The sequence below is a fragment of the Cavia porcellus genome, unplaced genomic scaffold, assembly GCF_034190915.1.
Source record: "Cavia porcellus strain 051 isolate PalLab524CR breed Dunkin Hartley unplaced genomic scaffold, mCavPor4.1 scaffold_7, whole genome shotgun sequence".
Classification (NCBI taxonomy): Eukaryota; Metazoa; Chordata; class Mammalia; order Rodentia; family Caviidae; genus Cavia; species Cavia porcellus.
Genome location: NW_026947490.1, coordinates 15,798,312 through 15,825,565, shown reverse-complemented (window position 1 = coordinate 15,825,565; position 27,254 = coordinate 15,798,312). Strand labels below are relative to the sequence as shown.

Genomic DNA, 27,254 nt, shown 5'->3' with positions numbered 1-27,254 from the left:
CCTAGTAGTAATGCCATATATACGGGATAGCAGTTTACATTAGTTAAGCCACTCGTCTGACTAGAGAAAGGTTACCTTAGTACTCAAGAACCGGCATATTCTTCCATCCCACTCAAATTCTGTTACATATTTGCAAGATAATTCTATAAAATTATCTTGAGCCAAGTCAGCATAGGAAAGGATTTAACCAGAGTTTATTTTTAACTGGCCCCCATCAAGATTAAGGGCAAGCTGGGCATGATGGCACACACCTGTAATCCTAGCACTTGGGAGGCTGAGGCTGGAGGATCATTGTGAATTCAAGACCAACTTGGGCAACAAAGTGAGCTCAAGGCCAGCTTGAATGGCATAGTGAGACCCTGTCTCAAAAACATGAAAAAAAGATTAACAGCAAATTAACTACATCTACATTTTGTTATTTACAAGTTAGAAACACTAGCACCATATTGCTTACATGAATTTGAGGACTAAGTATACTTATATCCTTTAGAAGTGTCCAGGTAATATTGAAAGCATGCTAAATGACAGCTACTTCTATTGTTTTTCTTTGTTTACATAATTGTATTTTTTAGAGATCATACAATAGGAAGCCCTTTATATGACCATTGACTGGAAGAACATTTTCTTTTTCTTTGCCAAATATTAGGTAATTCCTTCTGGAGAAAGATTTAAAGCTTTCATTCATAGTTTCTCCTTCTGCATCATAAAGGAATTCATAAGTCTCTCAGTAGGAGAAAGGTGGGTTGCTCTAACCGTAGGAAGATTTAGATGATTTATTAAAACCTTCCAAATAATAGAAGCCATGCTATAATCTCTGACTTCTGTTCTAGAGAATTAGGTAACAACAAAGACTTAGCCAAAAACTATGTCTCTTCTAGGAAATTTTAAAGATGCCAATATATATTATTTTATGTTCAAAAGGAAATTAAGACAAATTAACATTAGGAATGACAAAAATAAACCACTATATGTTGAAATTTATAGAACATGAATAAATTATACTCTGGAAAATAAGTATGCTTAGTAGTGTAGAAAACATACATAATAAGGGTCAGGAGTTATCCTGGCTTCATTCTACCTAGTACACTACCTATTCCTTAGTAAATTGTTTTGTACAGTTTTAGTATTGGAGTGAACCCTTGCTAGGGAAGCACTTAACCACAAAGCTACATCCCAATCCCTTTTTTGTTTGAGACAGAGTTTTTCTGTGTTGCCTAGGCTGGCCTAGAACTTGCGATCATCCTACCTCAGCCTCCCAAGTAGCTGAAACTACAGGAATGTGCCACTGTACCCAGTATAAGTAAATATTGTTCAAAGGAATGGGAGAATGGATGAACATATACCTTCAACTCCAGTATATGGAGAAGCTCTAATGAAATAAATGCAAAGCAAAACCAAAACATTGAAATCTTTTTCTAGAATAAAAATTACATCATATAATGAAAAAACGGAAGTGGACATTTCAGAGAAAGTCTATTGAATTAGCAGATTCTGTTGGTTATACCTGTTAATTCTCTTTTTACCTAGACCACCTGCTACTACCTCAGACTATAAAGGCCAGATGTTTGTTCTCCTACTTTCCTTTGCATCTAGTCATATGTGTAATGCTCCTGGCCACTGAAGATACGAGGATAGGTCTGAAAATGGAGGTTAGTTAAATTCTTTCCTAACAAAATACAAGAAAATGGGCCTAACCGTAGGATGCATGTCCACATGGCTTTGTGGTAGATGAACTTGTGGCCAGTTTGCAGAGTGTCAAGAAGCTGAGATTGGCACAAGGGATAGATTAGAATTAGTACCTGTGTCCTTGACCTTGTGGATCTGATTAAACAATTCAGAACCACATTTTCCTAGGACTTCAGTGAAATAAGAAGCTCTATATATGTGTTGTAGTTTTATACTGAGCTTCTTAACAGTCCTGGAAAGTTTCCATTTAAAAATATATTTTCATATATATGCACATATTTATTCAATCTTAGGTAAAAACGTTTACTCAGTTTTTTACTATATTAAACATATAAATGCACTATTTTCTTAAATGCACTATTTTCTAAAATTATATATTTTCAACTTTGATACAGTAAAGTACTTGTTTAAATTCAGTGTATGTTTACATCCTGCTCTTTATAATATATGTGAATACCTGTAAAAGTGTTATTTTCCTAATGAAGTAAGAACCAAAGAGAAAATTAAAAGCTACACACCATGTAATTCCTTTAGTATAGATAAAAATCTTTGAACTCTTCAAGATACTTCAAAAATTCACCATAATGAATCTTAGCAAATTTGGAAAAGGACATCCAAGATTAAATACCAGTTTTTTAAAAATAATCCATTACACTGATAATGTGTAAGTAGTCCAATTAAAATAGCAAGTCAAATCTATTAGCCTTTTAAGAAACATGATAGATTATCCAGAATACTCATGAACTGACCTGTCCAATTGTTAAAGAATGTAATACAATGCAGGGTTGACACATTGAAAACTAGACACTAAAAAATAGTGCCCTCTAGAAGTAATAACTGAGAGCTATATAACAAATGTCAGTTGCTGTGGAGTCACTGCAGTTGTGCCTCTGATCATACTTCATGGTCTACTGACTCACAACATTTAGATAATCACCACCCAGTGGATTCCACTTCTTCCCCACAGTATTAAAAGATGCATAATTAAATGTTAAATATATATAACATTGTATGATGAGAATCAGTCCTAGCTAAGCAGTCATCTCATTGGAGGGCAATGTATAACAAAAATTTAAACATCTTTTAAAAGAGAAATGATTACTAAATTTTATCTTCACTGGTCTATTAATTCCATAAATCTAATCTCAAAATTTTTAAGTACTCTAAGAGAAGAATTTGTACCCTTTAGAATCTAGAATTAATGAAAGCAGGCAAAAATAGGTAGTATAATACTGATATTACTACCATTTCAACACTTTAAGAATTATAAAAATGTTGAAATCTTTTTCATTTTCTGTACATATATACTTGTGTTTTTCAAGAGTTGAGAATTCTCTTGCAAGTTTATATGTCATGTTTTACCAGAAAATATAAGTATACAAAGATCTTTTTTATCAGAACCATATACACACTCCATTCTTTTGTCCATACTCAGGAAGCACACCCACATCTGGACTTGTTCTTGTACCATGCTAGTTAAGGAGAGAGTCATTGGAATGAGATGGTGCAGGTACTTACTAAAGTGCAGCTTCCTTTTCTCATGTTGTAACATACCTTGAGTATCCATCCTCATCAATTCCTACAGATCTAACTATTGGCCTCTTACCTGATAGACAAAGACAATGATATGCCACAACGCTCACAACTAGTGGGGTTCTGTGAGGGGGGAACAAGAGATTAAGAAAGAACTAGATACATAATAAAAGGAAGACTGGGACCAGGTGGGCCATGACCTCCCTGATGGAGAGGCAGCAACAACCAGCATGGTCTGCGTCTTTATTTATACACAGTAAAAATAGGGAAGTGTGTGAAGGGGTTGAAAGTGCAAGGTCTCAGTGTTACATTCTCAGAGCTGTCTGTGCTATAGTTCGCATGGAGGAGCACCAAGACCAGACACCTGCTGGACTGGCTTTGCTCTAGTTCCAACAACTTGTTTACATGGCTTGCCTCGGGTGCTCTGTGTTCTGGGACTGGCCTTGCTCTAGCCTGCAATGTGTGGTTGATCTCCCACTTAGTCATGCCCCACAGTGATACATGCAGCCTGTCCACTAATGAAAGCTCAATATTGATATTTTGCAAATCATTATACTTGACAGTTTTACCACACATATACTGCTGAGTGTTGGTGCTTTTATTTCTGTACGCAGAATTCCTATCAGCTAAATTCTTTGCCTTATCAGTGTACTGTGTTTAAATTGTAATAGTTGCTGCCTTATGTTTGAAACTCGCTACTAATCTCATCAGAAAGGTTATGTATTTCCTGCTTCAACCAGGACTGAACTATTTTTAAGTTGAGTAAAGAAACAAATGCACTTTCAGTTTGCATTTTCTTAGCTGCCAAAAATTAGTGAAGTTGAACATCTGCCATACTAAACATCATTTGTACTTTGTCGCTGTGAACAATTTTTGTTTCCTTTTTTAAAATTGGAATCATTTTTTTTAAAGCAGTTTGTAGAAAGTTGACTGAAATTATATTGCCACGATAACGTGTATCCTTTGCCTCTTTTTAAACAGCTCTGGGGACAGAATCCAGGGCCTTTGCACTGAGCTACTTCCCCTAAGCCTATTTTTATTTTTATTTTTATTTTGAGACAAGATCTCACTAAACCACCAGGTTGCCCAGTGTGCACTCGAGCTCTCAAATCCACCTGCCTTTGTCTACAAAGTTCTGAGGTTACTGGTATGTACAACGCCTATAAGGTAATTTTAGCCTTTGCCTTTGTTTATAGCAAAAGGAGTTAAGAAATATTTTACCGTTTTAATGGCGAGATTACATATTTCAGGTTTTGTGGCCATACAGTGTATATACTGTCTTTTAGTGCAGAATATGAAGCAGTAGTTTTCAAACAGGGGCAGTTTTGCTTTCTTGACTTATACCTCCAGTAAACATTTGGCAGTAACCAGAGAGTTTAAGGAATTGCTGCTTGCCTAGAGATCTTGATCTGTTCAGTATCTTTTTTTTTTTTTTTGTCTTTTTCATTTTTATCGGTACCAGGGATCGAACTCACGACCACCTGCTTGCCAGGCAGGTGCTTATGCCGCTGAGCTAAACCCCCAGCCCCTTCTGTTCAGTATCTTACAATACTGTACAGTTCCCTACAGTAAAATTATCTAGTCCAGTTCTAAGGTTGAGAAATCCTGACCTAGAAGCAGTGGATACAGATCTGTTCCAATAAATCTTTCATTATAGATATGTGGCCACGTTTGGACTGTAGGCTGTAGTTTGCTCACTTCTATTTTATTTTTTATTTTTTGTCTTTTTGAGACAAGGTGTCGTATGCAGTTCAGGCTGGCCTTGAGCTCACCTTGTAGCTAAGGCTGGTCTCGAACTTGCAGCGATCCTGCTGCCCAGCCTCCTGAGTGCTAGGATTTCATGCATGGGCCACCAAGCCTGGCTCTTCACTTCTGTTTTAATTATCATCTACCTATATGCTACATATCTGATTTTATTCCTGAATTATCTCTTCCATGCCAGTATTTTCCCAGATTTTCTTCTATTTTATGCCTTTAATTTTTTTGAACTAAATATACATACTACTATCTCTGTCATTACTCCCTACTAATTGAGCATATTATTTTTCCTTTTTGGTTAAAATTTTGTTAAAGAAATAAATGGTTTCAGAAAATAGATGAAATGTTTTCTTTTTCCTTCTGGAGTCCTTCACCCTTTGTCTGCAGAGATAATAACTTGGTGCATTTTATATCTGTAAAACAAGTACTTAGATGAACTTATGTATAACACATAGCATTGTGGGTTTTAAAGTAACACAGATGGCAATACATCATTGTGTAATGTCTGCCAATATAAGAATGAAAAGTACTGGTCTAATTCTTTTAACTGCTATTTTGCATCCTTATATCATGTATTGATATCCCTTTATTGACAAAATAAAAATTATTGCAACCATCCATTCTATATGTTTTAAACAATGAGAGGTTTATTAATAATTTTTAAAATTTAACAGTTCAGTAGATCAGGAACCTTCATGCTTGTGAGCTGTACAACCTAGAAAAAAAGTAGTAAGGATGCAGGTCCAGATAACACACAGTACTGTTCAAGGAAAAGTACTTAGCACTGTTGCCATCACCACTGTTCTTTTCCTCGCGTGTGAGGGAGATGCTGGAAACACCTGTAAACTACACACACACACACAATTCCACAGCTGTGGATGGCATCTGTGTGCCTTTAACATGCATTGTGTTCTCTCCACCTCCAAAGTTCCGGTAGCGCCTGCTGGACTTGGCTGTGTATGCCAACTGCTAGCTGCAGTAGAGACCCAGTAAAAGTATATAAATTACAATGAGTAACCATGACTTAGGAAATGATATAGCAACTTCATTCTTGTCTAGCACAGTACCACTCTATTTATTTAATAGGGCAGATGACTTTATCTGGCCATGCATGAAATTGTGTGAGTCCCCACCTTCTGAGTCCAGTGTGCAAAGCATTAATTACAGATGAGCAGCTTCAGCTCAGTTGTGTTATGGGAACCAGGGAGAGGGAAAAACAGCGATTATGATGGAAAAGAAAACATGGATGACTTTGATGAGTTTATTGTCCATACTTCCATCTTCCACTTTGCTGTCCTTCGTTTCTTCCAATAATAATTCTCTATAAACTGACTCCATACATTTAAATGGATGAAATGCCAAAAATTCAAAGTGTTTTTTAAATGATTCCTGCATTCAAAGAGCTGAATCAGTTAAGGAAGATAATGTAGGATATGAAAGAACAAGACAATAAAGAGATAGATGTTCGAAGAACATCTTGGAAATGAAAATCTCAATAATAAATTTCTAAAAAAATTCAGTTGAAAGTTTCATTAATAGGTCAAGCCAGGACCAGTGTCACACACCTGTAATTCCAGCACTCATGAGGCTGAGGCAGGAGGATCACTGCAAGTTTGAGGTCAGCCTGAGCTACAAAGTGAGGACAGGCCAGCATAGTGAGACCCTGTCTCAAGAAAAAATAAGTCAAGCAAAAGAAAAAATATCAGAGCTTGAAAGCAAGATGAATATCACATTGAGATAATTTTTTAAAACTATGAACAGAATATACAAGAATACATAAAAAGAACTATGAACATAACATACAAGAATATACTGGTGGGGCTGGGGATTTAGCTCAGCGGCATAAGCACCTGCCTTGCAAGCAGGCAGTCGTGAGTTCGATCCCTGGTACCGATAAAAAAAATATATATACTGGCATGAAGAGTACACAAAATTATGAGTACTATGTACAAGAAACTATGAAAATAATATATAACTCTGGGGCAAAAATAAAGGGCCAAGTTTATAAATCATATGTTTAGAGGAGGAAATTGAGATATAGGATGTAAAAAAGTGTAGTTGGTAAAAACATACCGGGAAATTTCCCAGGTCTTGGGCATTATGTGGTTATCCACATACTTAAGGCTATTAGAACCCAAAATAGACCAAATCAGAAAAGAACTGGGCAACTAAGTGAGACACTGTTTCAAAATAAACAAAAAAAAAATCTGGGAATGTAGTGTTTTAGTGCCCCTTTGTTCAATCCTTGGTATAAAAGAGAAAAAGAAAATGAAGGTAGGTAGGAAGGAAAGAGAAAAGAAAAGGGAGTCCTTTTCTAAGAGTTGTCAAACTCCTGTACCTTCCACACTGCTGAAAAGTGTGGGGAACTTGACCAAGGAGTGAATGGGGAAACTCTGAGGCAAAAGCACACATGCTCTGTGAGAAATGAATGGTTAAACAAGACGTTTAGTGGGGTATGTTATGTTTGGCTGTTGTCTTCCCATTTCCCTAAGAATACTGCCTATCGTTGAAACATGTCTTACCCAAACTGCATTTAGGCTTTTTTCACTTACACTAATACACTAAATAAAAGCTAGAGAGTTCACAGCTTCAGGGCTTCTCCTGAGAGTTTCTTTAATTCTGGGCACTCTTGGTTTAGATAGTCCCTCTGGGCCATTTCAGTGACTGAACTAAATCTTCAAGAAATCATACTGTTTGCCACCATAGTCACAAACTGTGGCAGAAAAGTCTTAAGTCCAAAATCTCTCCTGAGAGGTAAGTCAGACTCTTAGCTGTAAGACCAAGTATGAATGAAAAGAAAGGTAAATGCTTTCAAAACAATGCCACAAGATAAATATTCCCATTCCAGAAAAGTCACAAATATAGAGATAGGTACAAGATCAAAGCAAAACTGAAATCCAGCAGGAGAAATATTAAGTCCCATAATTTCATTTCCAAAATCCGGTGCAATCTGTGGTACAATGTAAACTCCAAAGCGTTTAGGTGGCTCTGTCCCTGTAACACGACCAGAGGTTGTAACTCTCATGGCTTCTCTCTTGGGTCAGCTTTGCTCACTTCTGAAAGCTTTCCTCAGACAATCCACATTTGTGACTTCTCCAACCTTCTGAAGTCTCTACTGTTCCTTTAGCTTCATACTCACAAATTCCCACACTGCCTTCTCTTGGGCAGACTTCCTGGCCTTCTGGGCTTTCTTTTGAAACTTGTGTGAAACTCTTCTGACTCTACAACTTCTGAATTCTGTATGCACCTAAAACCAGCCCTATGTGGATGATGCCAGGGTCTCCTGCCAGTGGAGTAGTAAGTCAGCCTTCTTCCTTGGCTATAGGAGTTAGGTACCTGGATTGCTTAGCTCTGTGAACCCAATCGCCAGGAACAAATTCTTGAGGCTACCTCCATTTTGAAACATGGTGCTCTAGGGGCAGTCTTTTCAAAGCAAAGTTTTTCATTTTTGCAATTTTGAGGCTGCATAGAGAGGTGTCCTATTACTTGTCATGTCCTCAGGCCATTTTTTTATATTCTCAGTAATCAGATTCTCCTCTGATCCATTTTTGCAATCCACAGCTTCACCACAGCACTCTTTCTAGAGAAACTCAAAATGTTTTAAATCATTTTTTCTGGGCTCTTTGTTCTTGATTCTCAACATAGATCTGGCAAAAGTCCCAATGCCACCACCTCAACATTAGACTGTCTTGGAATTTCTTCTGCTAAATTATTCTTCTGACTCTGCCTCAGGCTGAGTCTCTGGACAAGAGCAAATTACAGACAAATTTTCTGCCAAAGTGTAACACACATGATTTGGAGTCCAACAGCCGATATAATACTTGTTCCTAACTGAAACCATCTGAACCTGATCTTCACGGGATGCATTTCTGTCAGCATTCTGATCTTCCGTGCTCTGATCAAAGTCTCCCATCGAGTTAAGCTCATGGCATTCCAGGGCTGCTTCTTCACCTGGTATCCAAAACTTTCCAAACCCTTAACACAGACCAGTTTCAAAGGCTCCTGAACCACAGATAGAATGGGAAAAAATGAGTTTATTCACATTTAGGCCAAATTGGGAAGGAAGACAGCTAGGGTTTTGCTGGGTTGTCCAGCGGGCCTCAAACAGTTTATCTTTCCTCAGGCTCCTGATCAGCTGGGATTACATAATCCATGTTTTTTAATAATTCCATTTTATATCATTTGTTAAATTATTATTATTTATAAACTCTTTGTTTTGGGCTTTTGTGGCCACCTTAGGGTACACATATATATCTTTAACACATTATTGTGTACATTACTGTGCAATGTAATACCACTTCATGTATAATTTAAGAGCCCTACAATACACTATTTCTCCCTTCTCATCCTTGTACTTTTATTGTCAGACACTTTATTCCTACATAAACTTGTAAGTTCCATCAAGCATTGTTGTCTTCTTTAAATAATTGTCTTTGAAAGAGATTAAAATGATAAACAATTCTTAAACTGAGAGTGTAACTCAGTGGTACATCACTTGCTTAGGATGCATAGATCCTGGGTGAAATTCCCAACATCAAAAACAAAAATCCTTGTATCTGTTTATGTATTACCATTTCCAATTTTGTTTTTTATTTGAATAGAGCAACCATTTAATCTGGTACTATTTCCTTCTTTTTGTTTTTTTTGGTACCGGGACTCAAATTTATGGCCTCGTGATTGCCAGGCGCTTATGCTGCTGAGCTAAATCCATGGCCCACAAAATGGGCCTTTTTGCTAGGATTTTCTTCTAACTTTTTTTAGGTCAAATCTCTTGGTGTCTTATATCAGCTTTGTATATTTCTAGATAGTATTTTTGTTTTGTTTTGAGAGAACATCTCACTTAACTAAGTGGTGATCCTCCTGTCCCAACCTCCAAGGTACTGCAGTTAGAGCCATGCCCCATACTTGACCCTTAAAAATATTTATTTTATCTCTTTTGAAGTATATATTACACTGATTTAAGAACTCTGGGTTGTAACTTAACATCTTCCCTCTTGGGAATTTAAAAATGTTCCACTGAACTTATTGGAAAATAGTGGAGCCATGAGTAGCACAAAAAGAACCTCTCCAAGTTTTGGCGTCCAGTCCATAGAATATAGCAACATAGGGGAGAGAAGGAGGAGAGAGGTGGGTACCATGAACATAGGAAGGATATGAACTGAGACCTGAATCCCGAGAAGAGATGTTGTGGCTTTATACAATGTGTCAGCTGGGGAAGCTTTACTAAGTGACTCAGCACCTCCACATCCTGGGGTGTGGAGAACAAACAATTACAAAGTTCTAGGATATTTTTCATTGTGTCATTTTGAGAAGGTCAGAACTTTAAGTGATTCAGCAAGGACCAGGGTCCTTAGTTTGTAACATGTTCAGCCGTGCAAGAGGAGGGGAGGCTGAGGGTGTGAGTGCTACACCCATGCCAGGGGAGCAGCCTGCATACAATAAAAAGGCAAATGGGAAGGGAACTGATTGCTGCTGCTTTGGAGAAGCTCTAGTCTGTGTGTTCAGCTTGGACATCGTCTCCTGATTCCTGGCACAGAATGCTTGGCTTCTTCTTGGGACTCTAGCATTCATCATAGACTCTTCTATGTTCTGTCACAGACACATCAGCCTCCTGTTTTGGAATTTACAGGACACTGCAGTAAGCTCCAGTCCTTGGGCTGGACCCTTCAACCTGTAGCAGGCAGCCACCCTCTGCGTACTCCCTTATTAAACTTTGTGGCTGACCATTGTAAGCCAGTTGTGTAATTTCTTATACAGTTGTATATCTTGTGTTATATCTGTTTCTCTAGTAAACTCTGACTAATATAGAGATAATTCAGGAATTCAGTAAAAATAAGAAAAGCAGGAGAGTCAGACTTGCCAGATGGGGAGAAGCAGCCAGGACACAATGCAGCCCCTGTGCCCTGTGTACCAGTGGAGGCCCTACTGGCCAGGAAAAAGCAGTGAGGAGGCTGTGCAGCCTCCCTGTGCAACGCTGTGGGCCCTGCCAGCTGTGGAGAAGCAGCAAGGAAGCTGAGTGGCCTCCTGTGCACTGTTGGAGGCCCTGTTGGCTGAGGAGAAACAAAAAGGAGGCTGCCTCTGTGTCCCAACCCTCCCACCCCATTCCCCCCGTACCTATAAGTAACAGTAGGCAACACAGGCTGAGATGATAGTAACCGAAGTAGGGAAGCAACCTGACATTTATGCCTTTTGATTTTTACAGGCCTGGGGCCAGTGGCCTGGTTAACTACTTAGAAGATAACATATGGAATGTAGTAACTATTGTGGATTTCCTAGTATTATAGTACTGTTCTGTTTCACTTTATGGTTCTGTTTTACTCCCTTGAAAAAAAAAAAAAGTTCCACTGTTTTCTACATTGCATTGTTATTATGTAGCAGTCTGCTACTGTAATAACTCGGACCAGGGTATAAAATCCAAGGAAGCAAGAGACTGAAATTTGGGGAGCAAAGGCTTTATTTAGACCAGGCCTGGTGACAGTCTCCAGAAGCCAATTTGGAGACTGCGTGCCAGAGACTGAAGGGAAGACTTTAAAAAGAGGCCGGAGGAAAAGGGCGGAGGCCGAGAAACAAAGAAACCCGCAGAGCCATCAAACTTGTTGACCCGAATCTGGAAACTGTATAGCTGTCCACTTAGTTCTGACAACCTCGGGAGCCTTTGGCCTCTCAAGTTACTCCCATCCTGCAGATAAACATTATCTTAGAATAGCACATCTGCAATATCATTTGGAGAAGACAGTAGAAAGTTAATTATCTCAGGACAGCTCGTTAACACTGACAGGTGTGAAGGGGTTGAAAGTTACAAGAAGCTGAAACTTAAGTTTTACAAAGATCTGATATCTAACCCTTTTGATGCATACAGAACAAAAGGAGAGCATTGACTGGGGTTTGAGCCATAGCATTTTCCTGTAATTTCTTAGAAGCTAAGCAGTTCTTAAAAACAGAGCAGGCTCATTTTATGACAGACCACCATCGGGTCGGGAAGAGGTCACCAGAAACCCAAAATCTTTATGGCCTAGCCTAGATAGATAGGTGAGGGGAGAGGGAGGCAATAAGGCACAATACAGAACAGAAAATGGCAGTTATGTTTTTCTTTCTTTCTGGGGAGGGGTGCCAGGTGCCACGGCCAGCGTGGGGAAGGAGTCAGGCGAGAGACTGAAGACACAGGGAGACCAGTTGCTCAGGAGGCAAAAGGCGATTTATTGAAGGACTCCAGAGTTTTTATAATGTTTCAAAACAAAGAGCAGTACAAGTCACTTCAGGACACTTTCTTGTGCACACAGCAAAGGTAAACATGTTCTTGGGCCCATGAGAAACTTCTATGTTGTGCAGCCCAGGAGATAAACATGTTCCTGGGCCTATGAGAAACTTCTTTTGTTTACGTTATGAAGCTATTCCCAGGTTAATATCAGCACGATGCTTTGTCTAGAAGGCTGAGGTTACTGCAGGATGAGGAACTGGTTGACGTCCAGCTTCAGTGTATGGTTTTCCACACCCGTTCACTGCCGGACCCCTGGTTCCTGCTCCCAACAGAGAGGGATCAAGGTCAGGTAAAGGGTTATGCTAATAAGCAAATCTCCCTCACACAAGCAAGTTACTTCAAACAACTGTAAATTAGAGGACCATCCTGGTTTTCTTTAGCAGAGAATAGAGGTGCCTAACAGTGATTAACAACCCTTGTTAGCTTGTTTTAGCACCACTTCTGTTGTTTATAGAGGGCAACAATGGTTAACATATCAATTAGGTAAGGTTTTACAATTCTTTACAGAGAAGAGCATTGATTAACTTATTAGGTCATCCAAAGGGAAAAGGGAAACACATACAGTAAGCCCTCGTTACAGGTTTTGTTATGATACACATATAACGAAGCTATTTTTTTCCTAGAGTACAACAGCTACCATTACTTTTGTACTTGGATATAATTAATTTTTTTTCTTCCTTGCAATTTGAATAAGATGTTCCTTGATGTTGCTTTCATGTTTTTTGTGTTTGGGATTCACTTATGTGTGAGTTCATAGTTTTCTTCAAATATGGAAAAATTTCAATAGTAGTTTTTCAAGTTTTTGTCCTTTCGTCTCATCTCCCTGAAGGATTACAATTACATGTGTCATTAATCACTTCAAGTTTTCACGCAGTTCACTGATGCTGTTTATTTTTAAATGTTTTTCATTCTCTACTTCATTTTGGGTAGTATCAATTGCCGTATCTTTGGTCCACTAATACTTTCATCTGTAATGTCTAGTGTGCCTTTAACTTCATCCAGTGTTTGCTTTTTAAAATCTCAAGTCATTCATCTTTCACTGTGAGGTTCCTAGTATCTATAAGGAATAGAAGTTATCCAAAATTAAGCAGAAAATGATTTTGCTTTTTAGGAATTATTTCAGTCAGGATATTTTTATTGTTTGTTTTGTGGTTATGGAGCTTATGACCATGGCCGTGTGTGTCCAAGGCAAATGCTGTATCACTGAGCTACCCAGTCCTCCACATTTTTAATCAGGATAGTTTTAGCTGTGAATTCCTTCTTAAATCTTGATAAGGATCACCAATTAGCAAACTATTTTGACTATACAAGTATGAATACTCTTCTTTATGTTCTAGGACCAAACCCAAGGCTTTGCATATGCCAGGCAAGTGTTCTGCCCTTGAGCTACTAAACCAGCCCCAATTTTTTTCTTACACAACAAGCTTACACACATATATTTGTTAATCTATTTTGTTCTACAGTATCATGTCAATTGTAGACCCTGGAATAAAATCCAAGGAAGCAAGGAATTAAGAAATTTGGAACAAAGGCTTTTATTTCAGGCCTGGCGACGCAGTCCCCTTAGGATTGACCCAGAGACTGTGCACCTCACAGACTAAGGAAAGGATTTTTAAAGCTAAAAAAAACCCAAAAACCCACAAAATTGTTAAGCTGTTGACTTAGTCCTGACAACATCTGGAAACTGTAAAGCTGTTGACTTTGTTCTGTTAACATCTGGAGCTTTTGGTGCATTTCGTTACTCCCATTCTGCGGATAAACATTATCTCGGAATAGCACATCTGCAATAACATGCGGAGAAGAAAGTAGGGAGTTAATTATCTCGGGACAGCATGTTAGCAATAACATGTGGAAAGGGGGAGAAAGTTAATTATCTTGGACCGCTCATTAGCACTAACATGTGGAAAGGGAAGAAAGTTACAAGAAGCTGAAAGTTAAGTTTTTACAAGGATTAGAAACTTAACCCTATCAGTGCATACAGAACAAGAGGAGGCACATTGGTTAGAGTTAAGCCATAACATTCCCCTCTGATGTTGTGACTGAGGCCAAATCTTCGGCCTAATGCCATGAGTCCTGGGGAATAAGTTCATAGGCTTGCTGACAGAGCATCATCAGCTTTATGTTCTGCATTTGTTGTCTAATATATACAGTTAGTTTATTGATTATACAAGGACCTACTGAAATTAAGAGTAGCAACCCTAGCAATGGTCCAAGCAAGGGCACAAGATAAGGCAGAATTCCATTCGAGACACTCCTAAAGGGGTTTTCAAATAGCTCTCTTCTTCTTTTCACTAGATCTTCCTGCAATCTCCTGATTTTATCTCAAACAATGCCGGACTTGTTTACATAAAAACAGCATCATTCTGGCAATGCCGCACAGATCCCTTCTTGTTCTGCCGTTAGGAGGTCTAGCCCTCTTCTATTTTGAAGAACTACTTCAGCTAACGAATCTATTTGATCTTGAATGTCCTGAACGGTACTAGATAATGCCTGCACATCATGGATGACCTGGTTGGAAAGTTGAATAGAGACCCCCACTCCTGCTGCCCCCATACCCAGGGCTCCTGATATCCCCAGACCCACCAATAAAGGGATAAATTGAACTGCCCTCTTTCAGTGGCCTGTAATGTAATCCAGGATAGGAATGGGGCAGACTCTTCCCCGGGTAAAACCTCTATGTCAGGCAGCAGGACAGCTGTGACACATATTCCTGACCAGTTGGTTGGGAGGAAAGTATGGGCCAGATTGCCTCCACAGATGAACACTTGTCCTTTGGCAGGACAAAGCGAGGTAGACTGGTTAATTATAGAACTACAGTTAGCAAAAGCAACGAACCCCACGTCAATGTCAGAAGTATCATGAAAACTTCCTTGGAGTCAAGGCAGAGTCTTTAAACCCTACTGGTTGTACTCTAAAGGGGAGACCAGCACTACAATTTAAGTGATCTGGTTCTTCCAGTGTGGTCAGGGGGGCATTAGAGGGGATTGCAAGAGGCATGGGAGAGCCTTGTGCCATGCATAGCCAGCAATCTTTAGCTAAAGTCAGGTTGGAAGCATTCAAGGCCCTATAAGTGGCTCCTAGAATATCAGAAGTCTGAGCATCCAAATCAGTTCTTCGTGATTTAGGCAGCATCAAGGGGTGGTAATGCACCTGGGAAAATGTTATCTCTATAATCTGTATAACCCGTTATTCAACCCTGAGTTCTCTGGTCTTATCCTGTGGACCACCTCCATCAGAGACATGTATTGGGGCCACCTTACTCCAGCACACTGCTTTACCAATCGTGCTGTTACGTGAGGCTTGGGCCTACTTTGAATTTCCTATTACTGTTGGAGTGACAGACCAGTTGCCTCCAGCCCTTCCAATGCGTGTCCTCAGAAGCTCAGCAGTGAAATAAGTCTTGCTGTCTTTTCCTGTGCATTCCTGCACTGAGTCATAGCAGGAGGAATGCATTTCTGAATAATAAGGACAATCCCTAGGGCATGGCCCTGGTTGGCTGCCTATTTTAGGTATCACAGGAAGTTTTTCTTTGCATTCCCATATTTGAGTTAGTCCTGTAACCTCAGGCCTAGCAACAAGAATGGCTATTTTGTTTCCACAATCTGTGTGACTGGTCTGAACAATTTGCCCCCCATTACTACCACAAAATTAGCCTCCTCCACAATCACAAGGACTTCCATATAAAGATTTTAACAGCTGTTCTTGGCTTATAGGAGGTCCGAATCTGCTATGTGAGGTCAGTAACAGCGCTATGAAAATCCCCAGTAGCAGACTAGAAGGGGCAGAGACAAGCAAGCTATAGCAGCACATGCCTGATGCACTCTAACTAAGTCTAGTCAATTTTAATTTTAAGGGGTTACCAGTCTGCTGTACAGTCCATTGGGTGTGGTCCTCATTGTCGCCGTTTCCAGTAGCTTTACATGGGTATGGTGAATCCACACAGTCTTTCCGGCTACCTTGACTGCAGTGGGAGTACTGAGCACCATGGTGAAAGGTCCTTCCCAGCGGGGTTCAAGGGAGTCTCGACGATTATGTCACACCAAGACTGAAGTTCCCAGCTCGATGGGTGTCTTTTTTTTTTTTTTTTTTTTTGTCTTTTTTAAGGCAGGGTCTCACTATGCAGTTCAGGCTGGCCTTGAGCTCACTTTGTAGCCCAGGCTGGTCTTGAACTCGAAACTATCTTCCCACTGCAGCCTCCCGAGTGCTGGTATTACACCAGCATGCCCAGCTCTCGATGGGTGTCTTTAATGGTGTCTCTGAAAGCGGATCCGGGTATTTTTGTCTAAACAGCTGGTAGATGGAGGTCAGCACAGGCTGGAGCACCTGCTGGGACTTAATGAGATCTTGGTTAGTTATCTCAACTAATTTGTCCTCAGACAGCCTTGGAACCAGTGGAGGGTGCCTCCCAAACATAGCTTCAAATGGGGAAATTCCAGAAACATAAGGGGTACACCTAGCTCTCAGCAGAGCAAAGGGAAGAAGGCTCACCCAATTATCGCCAGTTTCTAAAGACAGCTTAGCTAAAGTGTCCTTGAGAGTTCGATTCATATGTTCTACTTGTCCTGAGCTTTGTGGTCAATAGGCACAGTGAAGTTTCCAATCAATTTTTAATGCCTGGGCTAACTTTTGGGTGACTTGGGTTATGAAAGCTGGGCCATTATCAGACCCCATGGATAGTGGAAGGCCAAATCAAGGTCTGATCTCTTGCAATAGTTTTCTAGTTACCACTAAGGCTGACTCGGACTTGGTGGGGAAAGCCTCTACCCAGCCAGTAAAAGTGTCATTAATACCAAGAAATAGCGATGTCCCTGTAAACCAGGCTTTACCATGTCTGTAAAGTTTACTTCTCAGTGTTCTCCTGGGGCTGTTCCTTGATATTGGGTAGTCTTCAGTGGGGAACTTCTGGTCGGGTTTACTAACAGGCATTTCGGGCATCTGGAGCTCAAAGAGGCAGTCAGTTTGGAAAGCCTTGGAGTGAAAAAATGAGTTCTGAACAATTCTGCAAGTTTGGTTCCTCCTAAATGGGTGGTTTGGTGAGCCTGGTGTAGCAGCTCACGTCCTAGTGCCTCTGGCAACAGCACTCGCTTATCTGGTAATTGGTACCAACCCCCTGGAGTGAGGAGCTTTGCTCCAAGCTGAGATGCTAATTGTAAGTCTTTTTTTGTGTAAATCAGCTCTGAGGAGGTGGAAGGAACCAACATTAGAGCAGCTACTTCCTAGGTAGGCCCCTCTGATGTGATTGCTATTTTTCGAGCGGTTTGGTCTGCTAAATTATTTCCTTGGATGATAGAGTTTTCTCCTGTCTGATGAGCCTTGCAATGAATATTAGCAACCTGCTGAGGTAGCCATTCAGCTGCCAACAAGTCTAGAATCTGTGGAGCATTTTTTTATCTTGGTCCCAGCTGAGGTTAAGAGACTCCGCTCTTGATAGATGGCTCCATGTACATGTACAGTAGCGAAAGCATATCTACTGTCAGTAAAGATATTTACCCTCTTCCCGGTGGCTAACTTTAATGCTTCAGTCAAAGCAATGAGCTCAGCCTTTTGGGCTGAGGTACCAGGCTCTACTGCTTAACCCAGAATACCTCCTTTTCAGTGGTCACTGCCACTCCGGCCACTTGTTTACCGTCTTGGATGAAACCTCCCGTTGGTGAAGTAGTTATCAGCATTCTCCAAGGGCTGGTCGGTAAGATCAGTCCATAGATTCTGCTGTGTTCCGAGGAGGTCTGCACATTCATGAAGAGGCAGATTTTGAGTTCCAGGGTCATCATCAAGCATAAGAGTGGCTGGGTATAAGGCTGAGGAAGTCTTAGAAACCACTAACTCTGGGTCTAGGAGTAGAGCCTGATGATGCAGAATTCTAGCGTTCGAGAGCCATTTTTTAGGAGGGGTCTTGATGAGAGTCTCTAAACTGTGGGAGGTTACCACAGAAATCTTTTGTCCAAAAGTGAGTTTGTTCACCTCCTTAAGTAACATTGCCAAGGAGCTAGTATTGTTAGGCAGGGGGGCCAACCCCTGCCACTGGCTCAAGTCTTTTAGAGAGGTAGGCCACAGGTCTCTTCCAGGGGCCAATGTCCTGGGTTAGGACTCCTTTGGCAATGCCCCTGAGTTCATCTACGAACAAGGTGAATGGCTTGGTAATGTTAGGGAGTCCCAGAGCTGCTGGAAGGCCTGTTCACATTCATCTGTCCAGTCCAAAGATTTCTGAGTTTCTCCCTTACGGGAGTCATACAGGGGACACGCTATCTCAGTAAATTTTAGAATCCACAGCCTAGATTTTCCTACAGCCCCCAGAAACTCTCATACTTGTTTTTTAGTTTCTGGGACAGGAATCTGTAATATGGCCTGGATTCTTTTCTTAGATAGAGTTCTCTTTCCTCCCTGTAACTCACAGCCTAAATAAGTCACAGTTTGGCAATACAATTGGGCCTTTGTGGCTGAAACCTTGTAGCCTAATTGATCTAAGGCTTTTAATAGCTCCCCTGTGGCCTCTCGACAGGACTCTAAAGTGGGGAGGCTATCAGCAGATCAACTGTGTATTGTAAAAGTGTCACCTCGGGGTGTTCCTCACAAAACCCGAAGAGATCTCTGGCCAGGACCCGTCAAAAAGAGTGGGTGAGTTTGTAAAACCTTGTGGCAACCAAGTCCAAGTCAGTTGTTCCGTGACCCCAGAATCTGGGTCAGGCCATTTAAAGGCAAAAATGGGTTGACTCACCCAGGTGAGAGGTAGAGTGAAGAAGGCATCCTTGAGGTCCAATACTGAGTACCAGGTGCACTCTGGGTTGAGGAGGCTGAGTAAAGTGTAGGGGTTAGGCACAGTTGTATGTAAAATTAATACCCACCTGTTGACCTCCCAGAGCTCTTGCACAGGGTAATAGTCAGTTGTCCCTGGTTTCTGGACTGGAAGCAGAGGGGTGTTCCAAGGGGACACACAAGGAATGAGGATACCATTGTCTCTTAGTCTCTGTATGTGAACTTTAATTCCCTTTTGGGCTTGGAGACTTATTGGACATTGACGCAAACGAATAGGACGCGCCTGGGGTAGGAGCTCTACTACAAGGGGCACTTGGTTGACTGCCAGTCCTGGGGGATTAGTTTCAGCCCAGACCTCTGGGATTTCTTGTCTTGATTTGTTTAATAATTATAGTTGTAAGTCCCTAGGTGGCGGCTTAGGTGAACTGGACAAATTTTCCAGCAGGCAGTAATTTTCTCCTTCTGGGACAAGGGCTAAAACTCTAATGCTCTTTTCAGGACCTTGGGTTGAGCCCGTTCCCAATCTCAGCCTCAACTCATTTGTCAAGAAATCAATTTGCACTTGCAATTTATGAAGGAGGCCTCGTCCTAGGAGGGAGGCTGGACACTCTGGTATCCATAAAAAATCATGCTGGGCCAATTTGTGGTCTGGTCAAGCTAAACTGGCAGTTACCTTTGGATATGATCTTCGTCCCTCTATGGCTCCTATTACATTAACTGAGTCTTTGGTCAATTTTCCCAAGGGTTGGGTTACTACAGAATAGGTGGCTCCTGTGTCCACCAGGAAGTCCACCGGGTGTCCCCCCACTTGAAGAGTTATCCGGGGCTGGGGGGGCAGCAATGAGCCCTGACCTCCTCATTGCTGAGACAACAAAGCCTTTGCTTCTCTCTCAAGGTTAGCCTTTAACTTTGGGCAATCCTTTCACCAATGTCCCATCTCTTTGCAATGTGCACACTGTTCCTTATCTAAAGGAGGTCGTTGTCCCTGGGCTTCCTTTTTATTGGTATTGGCTGGCTTTTTAGTTTCTCTTTCACAGAGTAATTCTAACACTTTGGTCATTTTCTTGTTGGTAGCTTCTTGTAAATTTTCTCTATTTTTAAAAAACTTTTGTGCTATCTCTATCAACTGGCTGAGGGGCATTCCCTCAAATCCCTCAAGCTTTTGTAATTTTCTTCTAACATCGGGAGCGGACTGGGACACAAAAGCAATATTAATCACATATGCATTCTCAGGTGCCATCTGATTAACTGGGGTATGCAATCTATATGCCTCTAGGAGGTGCTCTAAGAACATAGCAGGAGATTCATCAGTTAACTGTCTTAGCTCAGTCACTCGGGACAAATTGGTGGGCTTCTTGGCAGCTGCGAGGAGTGCATCTAGAAGCCTCAGGCAATAATCATTGAGAGCCCTTTTACCTCTGTCCATATCGGGGTCCCAGTCAGGTGGGGAGGAAGGGAACAGCTGCTCAATCTTCTGCCGATCGGTGGATGCTGACCTGTTCAGGTCTTGGACTCCTTTATGTCCAAGAGTGTAGATACTCAGCCTCTCCTCAGCCATGAAGAGGATACACAGAATCTGTTGGCAATCATCCCAGGTGGGGTGATGAATAGAGAATACAGATTCTAAAAGGTTAATCAGTTTCAGGACCCTTTGAAAAAGGAAGGTTGAGTTTTCCAATTATAAAGGTCTGAAAATGAGAAAGGAGTATACACAAACATTGAGCCCCACCTCGGAGTAGGGACCTCCTGTATTGGACAAAGTGGAACCACACCTCGGGCCGCAGGTCGGTGGGTGTGAGCGGGATGCGGCGAGAAGGAGCAGTGGAATCAGGTTTGGGGATCACAGGTGGGATTCGGGGCAGGCAGCAGGAGTGCCTCCAGTGGAGGGTCTTCTTCAGAGGGCAGGACCAGAGGCACGGAAGGTTCAGAAGGTGGCTTTTTGAGTTTTTCTTTTGGTTTGAGGGCCGCAATGACTCCGTCGCAAGAGGGCTTAATCCAAGAAGGGGCAGCATAAATTATGTCTATCCAAATCTGAATATACACAATTTGATCAGGGTGAGCAGGGGGCCAAAAAACATACTGGTGGGCGGCTTGTGCTGTCTCCATGTTAAAAGACCCGGAGAGGGGCCATTCCTGTGTGACAAAAGCTGTTAATCTGGTTTTGTAAACCTTTTCCCCATATCCCTCCGCTTGCCACTTGAATTCTTTGAAGTGATCAAGCACAAGGCTAAGGGGCATGCTGGATTTAGATTCAGTTTGCGCCATGACCAGCAAGGATGTGAGTTCTTTTCTTCTGTGGAGAATCTAAGAGACAGAGATAAGATTAGGAGGAAGAGACAGAATGAGACGAGAATAATGGTCAAAATCACTTTCTCCCATTTTGGGCTCATAGAAGGGGTTTCTAGAAGAAAATGTTCTGTTAGATTTGGGTAAACAAAAGGGGAACAGTTAGACCAAATAGACATATAAGACAAGAGAAGCTGCACCAAAAATGGCCTTTGCTCAAAAATAGGTAAAATTTTTTGGGATCTGGAGGAATTATCAAATTAACCAACAGAGCAGCTTCCACCCTGGGAAGAGTCACAAATGGACGAGGCTCGTCCCAAAAACCAATTGACTTGCAATGGAGACCAACAAAACAATCCAAAAAATCAATGAATCAAAGAGCTGGTTCTTTGAAAGAATAAATAAAATTGACAGGCCCCTAGCCAACCTTATTTTAAAAAGGGAAGAAAAAGCTCAAATTCATGCACTAAGGAATGAAAAGAGGCAAAATTACTACAGACCCTATAGAAATACAGAAGATCATCAACACCTGTTTCCAAAACTTATACTCTCAAAGGTTTGATAACACAGAGGAAATAGACAGATTCCTAGAAGCATACGAAGTACCAAAGCTAGGTCATGAAGATGTCAAACTACTGAATAACCCAATTTCTATTAATGAAATCGAAAACATAATTAAATCTTTATCTACAAAGAAGAGCCCAGGCCCAGATGGATTCACTGCAGAATTCTACAAGAAATACAAAGAAGACCTAATGCTAACACTCCTCAAACTCTTCAATGAAATTGAAAGGGAATCAATCCTTCCTAAATCGTTCCTAGAAGCAAACATTACTCTAGTACCAAAACCAGAGAAGGACCCAACTGAAAAACAGAACTACAGACCAATCTCCCTAATGAACACAGATGCAAAAATCCTCAATAACACTGACAAACAAGATGCAGCAAATCATCAAGCAGATCATACATCCCGTGTCATAGTTTATGTCTGTGTCCCCCAGGCCTCATGAGTTTGCTTTGTGCATTTGTGATTGGATCATTGTTTAGTGCTTAGATTGGTGGTGTCAGTGCTACACCCACATAGGGGTGGAGCCAAGATGTGATGTAATGGCAGGAAGAAAGTGTGTCTTGCTCTTTGTTGGTTCCCGTTTGCTGTTTGCAGCCACCATGAACTGCAGCCCAGCCATGCCCGCCTGCCTTGGAGCCAACTGAGTGTGGACTTAAACCTACAAAATCTGTAAGAAATAAACCTTTCCTTTCCCAACTTGGGCTTCAGGTATTTTGTCTCAGTGATGAGTAAAAAGTAACTAAGACACCCGACCAAGTGGGATTCATCCAAGGCATGCAGGGATGGATCAACATACGTAAATCAATAAATGTAATCCACCATATCAATAAAGCCAAAAGTAAGAATCACATGATCATTCCTATAGATGCAGAAAAAGCCTTTGATAAGTTCTAACATTCATTCATGATAAGAACCTTACAGAAAATTGGAATAGATGGTCTTTACCTCAATATAATTAAGGCCATCTATGACAAACCAACAGCCAACATCATACTAAATGGCCAAAACTTGAAGGCCTTTACTTTAAAATCAGGCACAAGATAAGGATGTCCCTTATCACTGCTCCTATTTAATATAGTACTGGAAATACTGGCCAGAGCAATTAGACAAGAGAGAGAGAAATAAAAGGCGTAAAGATAGGAAAAGAAGAAGTTAAATTATCATTATTTGCAGATGACATGATACTCTATATAGAAGATTGCCAAAACTCCATTGAAAAACTCCTAGATATAATAAATAAATTCATTAGTATAGCTGGATACAGAATCAATACTCAAAAATCAATAGCATTCCTATACACTAACAACAAAGTCACAGAGAAAGAAATAAGAGAGGCCACACCCTTCGCACTAGCAACCAAAAAAATGAAATATTTAGGAATTACTCTCATGAAAGAAGTGAAAGACTTATACAGGGAAAATTATAACGCACTGAAAAATGAAATTGAAGATGATCTCAGAAAATGGAAAGACATCCCTTGCTCATGGATAGGAAAAATAAATATTGTGAAAATGGCCATTCTCCCAAAACTTTTATATAATTCAATGCAATCCCAATAAAAATACCATCAACATACCTCATAGAACTGGAGAAATCACTCCTAAAATACATCTGGAGCAAGAAGAGACCTAGAATAGCAAGGACAGTTCTAAGCAGCAAAGGCAAGGCAGGAGGCATCACAATCCCTGACTTGAAGTTATACTACAAGGCAACTGTAGTAAAATCAATATGGTATTGGAACCAAAACAGAGCTGAAGATCAGTGGAATAGATTAGAAGACACAAACACACTCAACCACCTTATCTTTGATAAAGGGGCCAAACATATTCACTGGAAGAATGACAGTCTCTTTAATAAGTGGTGTTGGAAAAACTGGCTCTCCATATGCCAAAAACTAAAACTAGACCCATGCCTATCACCATGTACTAAAATAAAATCTAAATGGATCAAAGATCTAAATATTAAAAGAAACACTAAATCTATTGGAAGACAAATTGGGTAAAAACCTTGAAGACATAGGAGTAGGTAGAGAATTCATGAACAGGAGTCAAATCGCACGGGAAATACTTCCCAGAGTCAATAACTGTGATCACCTCTTATTAAAAAGTTTCTGCACATCAAAAGAAATCTCCAGCATAGTGAAAAGAAAACCCACAAACTGGAAAAAAATCTTAGTGAACTGCCCCTCAGACAAAGGACTTCTGTCTAAAACATATAAAGAATTTAAAAAATCAGACCCCCAAAATTCAAAGACCCAATCCAAAAATGGGCATCTGAGGTGAATAAACAATTTTCAGAAGAAATACAAATGGCAAATAAATACATGAAAAATGTTCACTATCACTGGTCATTAGAGAAATGCAAATTAAATCCACACTGATATTTTATCTCACTCCTGAAAGAATGGCCAAGATCAAGAAAACCAACAACAACAAATGCTGGAGAGGCTGTAGGGAAAAAGGAACTCTCCTGCACTGTTGATTGGAGTGTAGACTAGTGCAACCATTGTGGAGGTCAGTCTGGAGACTTCTCAGAAAGCTGGGACTGGAGACACCATTTGACCCAGCTATTCCACTTCTAGGCATATTCCCAGAAGAACTGAAAGCATCATACCACAGTGATATATGCGCACCCATATTTATAGCAGCACAATTTGTAATAGCCAGATCTTGGAAACAACCTAAGTGTCCATCAACTGAGGAATGGATAAAAAAGTTGTGGTATTTTTATACAATGGAGTAATACTCAGCTATAAAGAATGATCACATTGAGATATTTATAAATAAATGGACGCAGCTTGAGACCATACGCATAAGTGAAATAAATCAAACTCACATGTATAAATACCAAATAGTTTCCCTAATGTAAGAAATGATAAGAATACATAAAAGTATGTGGTACTCATGATTCTCAATCATATTGGTTTGAATCCATATAATGTTATCTCTCATTAATTGCAATGGTTTTAACCTGGGTTGTTCGATTTTAGTATCTGTGACAGTACAAATAGCTATTCTGAAGAAAACAACACATCATAAAATCTAGTGCTGATTTAATATCATCTTGTTTTGAAGTCCCATCAAGCTGTTGTACATCTGTTTCCACTAGTTTTAACATGTGGTATCTTACTATATTTTACTATATGCCGATAGTATAAACAAAAATTTTTATAGGCAAGGAGATAATACAGAAACCGTTGTTCATTTTCTGTTAACTGGTTCTAAATACCCTGTAACTTCTTCATTCTCTTGAATAGCTTCAAACTGTCTTGATATACTTGATGCTATAGTATATGAAGTTATACTCAAATAATACAAGGAAGGAGGCACTATGGTGACTACTATTATGTTAGATTATCTGGGGGTGAAACACAATAATGCTTAAATTGTTCGGTTCTGACCTGTGTTGTTCTGTTACTATGTCCTCTTTTATCTTAATCTCCACCCTTTTTAAAATAAATATTTTTTCTTTTGTCTTTTTCGTTTTTATCGGTACCAGGGATCGAACTCACGACTGCCTGCTTGCAAGGCAGGCGATTTTGCTGCTGAGCTAAATCCCCAGCCCCAAAATAAATCTATTTTTTTCTTACATTTTTTTCAATTAAGGGAAAACAATTAAAAAATAGTGGGATATATTATAGTGACTTTTTGTTTTCCTGTTAAGCTGATATGAACCCCAGTATCGCTCTCCCCATCCTCTTCTGTCAGATTTTACTATACTCTGTTTTGTTTGATAGTATCAAGTTTGAGGGTATAGGCAACCACTTTGAAGGCAGTAAGATTCACTATGATGCCCATTATGGTTTGACTATTATCTTCTTTTGAAATTCTGTAAGGTCTCCAGTGTAGGTTTTATTGGTCTTGTTCTGTACTGTTTTGATCAGTTCTATTATGCCTGATGATATAGGCAACTCTTTTTAAAAATAGCAAGAGGCACAATGGTACCCAATGATATTCTATTTTTGTATCATGTACTATGCCCAACCTTCTGTTCTAACCGACTCTGTTTTGTTTAGTCACGTTAGGTTTTATTCTTTTCAAAAAGTAATAAGAACTGTTGGAGTAATAAGAAAAAAACCCAAAAAGTGTAACTGTTATTAAAAACAGAGGAAAGGAAGGTAAGTCTAAGGGATATAACTTGCATGAATGTTTGAGTGTGTAGGATGGAAGTCCACATTAGTGAGCTTTTGTTGGATCATTGAACGGCACTGTCTGCAATCTTACTGTATGAATGTACACTTTATATGGTTTAATTTTATAATTTGGACAATAAGGTTTTTAAGGTGACAATATGTAACCTATTAACTAGTGATATCTTACTGTATTTTTTCTTTTTTTAAAAATTTATTTAAGGAGAAAAAGAAAAAAAAGCAGAGAAAGGGTACAAGTTATACAGATTTACAGAAAAAAATAAACAGTAGGAAATCACTAGTTAATGAATTACATATTGTCATCTTAGAAATAATTGTTCAAGTTACAAAATTAAAGCTTATAAAGTGGACATTCCAACAGTGAAACTGCAAACAGTTCTGTTCAATGATCCAACAAAACTCAGTAATATCATTATCTATCTTATACACTTAAATATACATGCAGTTATATCGTTTAGCGCACTTTCTTTTCCTCTCTTTTGTACAATGACAATTAAACATTTTGGGTTTTGTTGCTCCCACAGTTCTTACTACTTTTTTGGAAGAGAGTAGAATCAAATGTGACATAACAGAACAGAGTCAGTCAAATCTAAAGGGTGGACATAATAGATAATAGCATAAAAGCATAATAGATAATAGATAAAAGCATAATACAAGGTGATCAACAATGGTTACCATAATGCCTCCCGCTATCTCTAATAGAATTGCCTATATTATGTTATAATAAAATTGAACAAAACAGTAAAGAACAAAACTGTACTTTTTCTTGAAATTCTGTATTACTTGTATCCTTTTACTGCTATTTTTTATTTCCTTTCTTTTTTTCTATTAAAAAAAAAAAACCAATTGACTCTGTCCTCGAGAGGTCTTTGCTCCCCAAATTGAGGGCGTCCCCTCCAAAAGTACCAACTGACCACAGTCCAAACAAACCCTCCAGAGTACTTACTTTTAGGTTTTCAGAATTGAGTCGGGGTCTTGCTTCCATCCCAGACAAGCCCCCAGATGAGATAGCTTGGGCCCTGGAATAAAATCCAGGAAGCAAGGAATTAAGAAATTTGGAGCAAAGGCTTTTATTTCAGGCCTGGCAATGCAGCCCCCTTAGGATCGACCCAAAGACTGTGCACTTCACAGACTAAGGAAAGGATTTTTAAAGCTTAAAAAAAAAAAAAACAAAAAAACCCTGCAGAGCTGTCAAGCTGTTGACTTAGTCCTGACAACATCTGGAATCTGTAAAGCTGTTGACTTAGTTCTGATAACATCTG

At 39.9% G+C, this 27,254-nt stretch overlaps 1 protein-coding gene across 6 annotated transcripts in view; it reads left to right on the top strand.

The window, feature by feature from the left end:
• Znf568 (zinc finger protein 568) overlaps positions 1-5,595 on the top strand; it is a 76,355-nt gene extending 70,760 nt beyond the window's left edge. For all 6 annotated transcript variants that reach the window (XM_063252076.1, XM_063252074.1, XM_063252077.1 and 3 more), the window contains one exon: positions 1,528-5,595. In XM_063252076.1, coding sequence (XP_063108146.1) covers positions 1,528-1,658 — 131 coding nt within the window. In that variant the 3' untranslated portion in view covers positions 1,659-5,595. The remainder of the gene's footprint in view (positions 1-1,527) is intronic.
• The last annotated feature ends 21,659 nt before the right edge of the window (positions 5,596-27,254 follow it).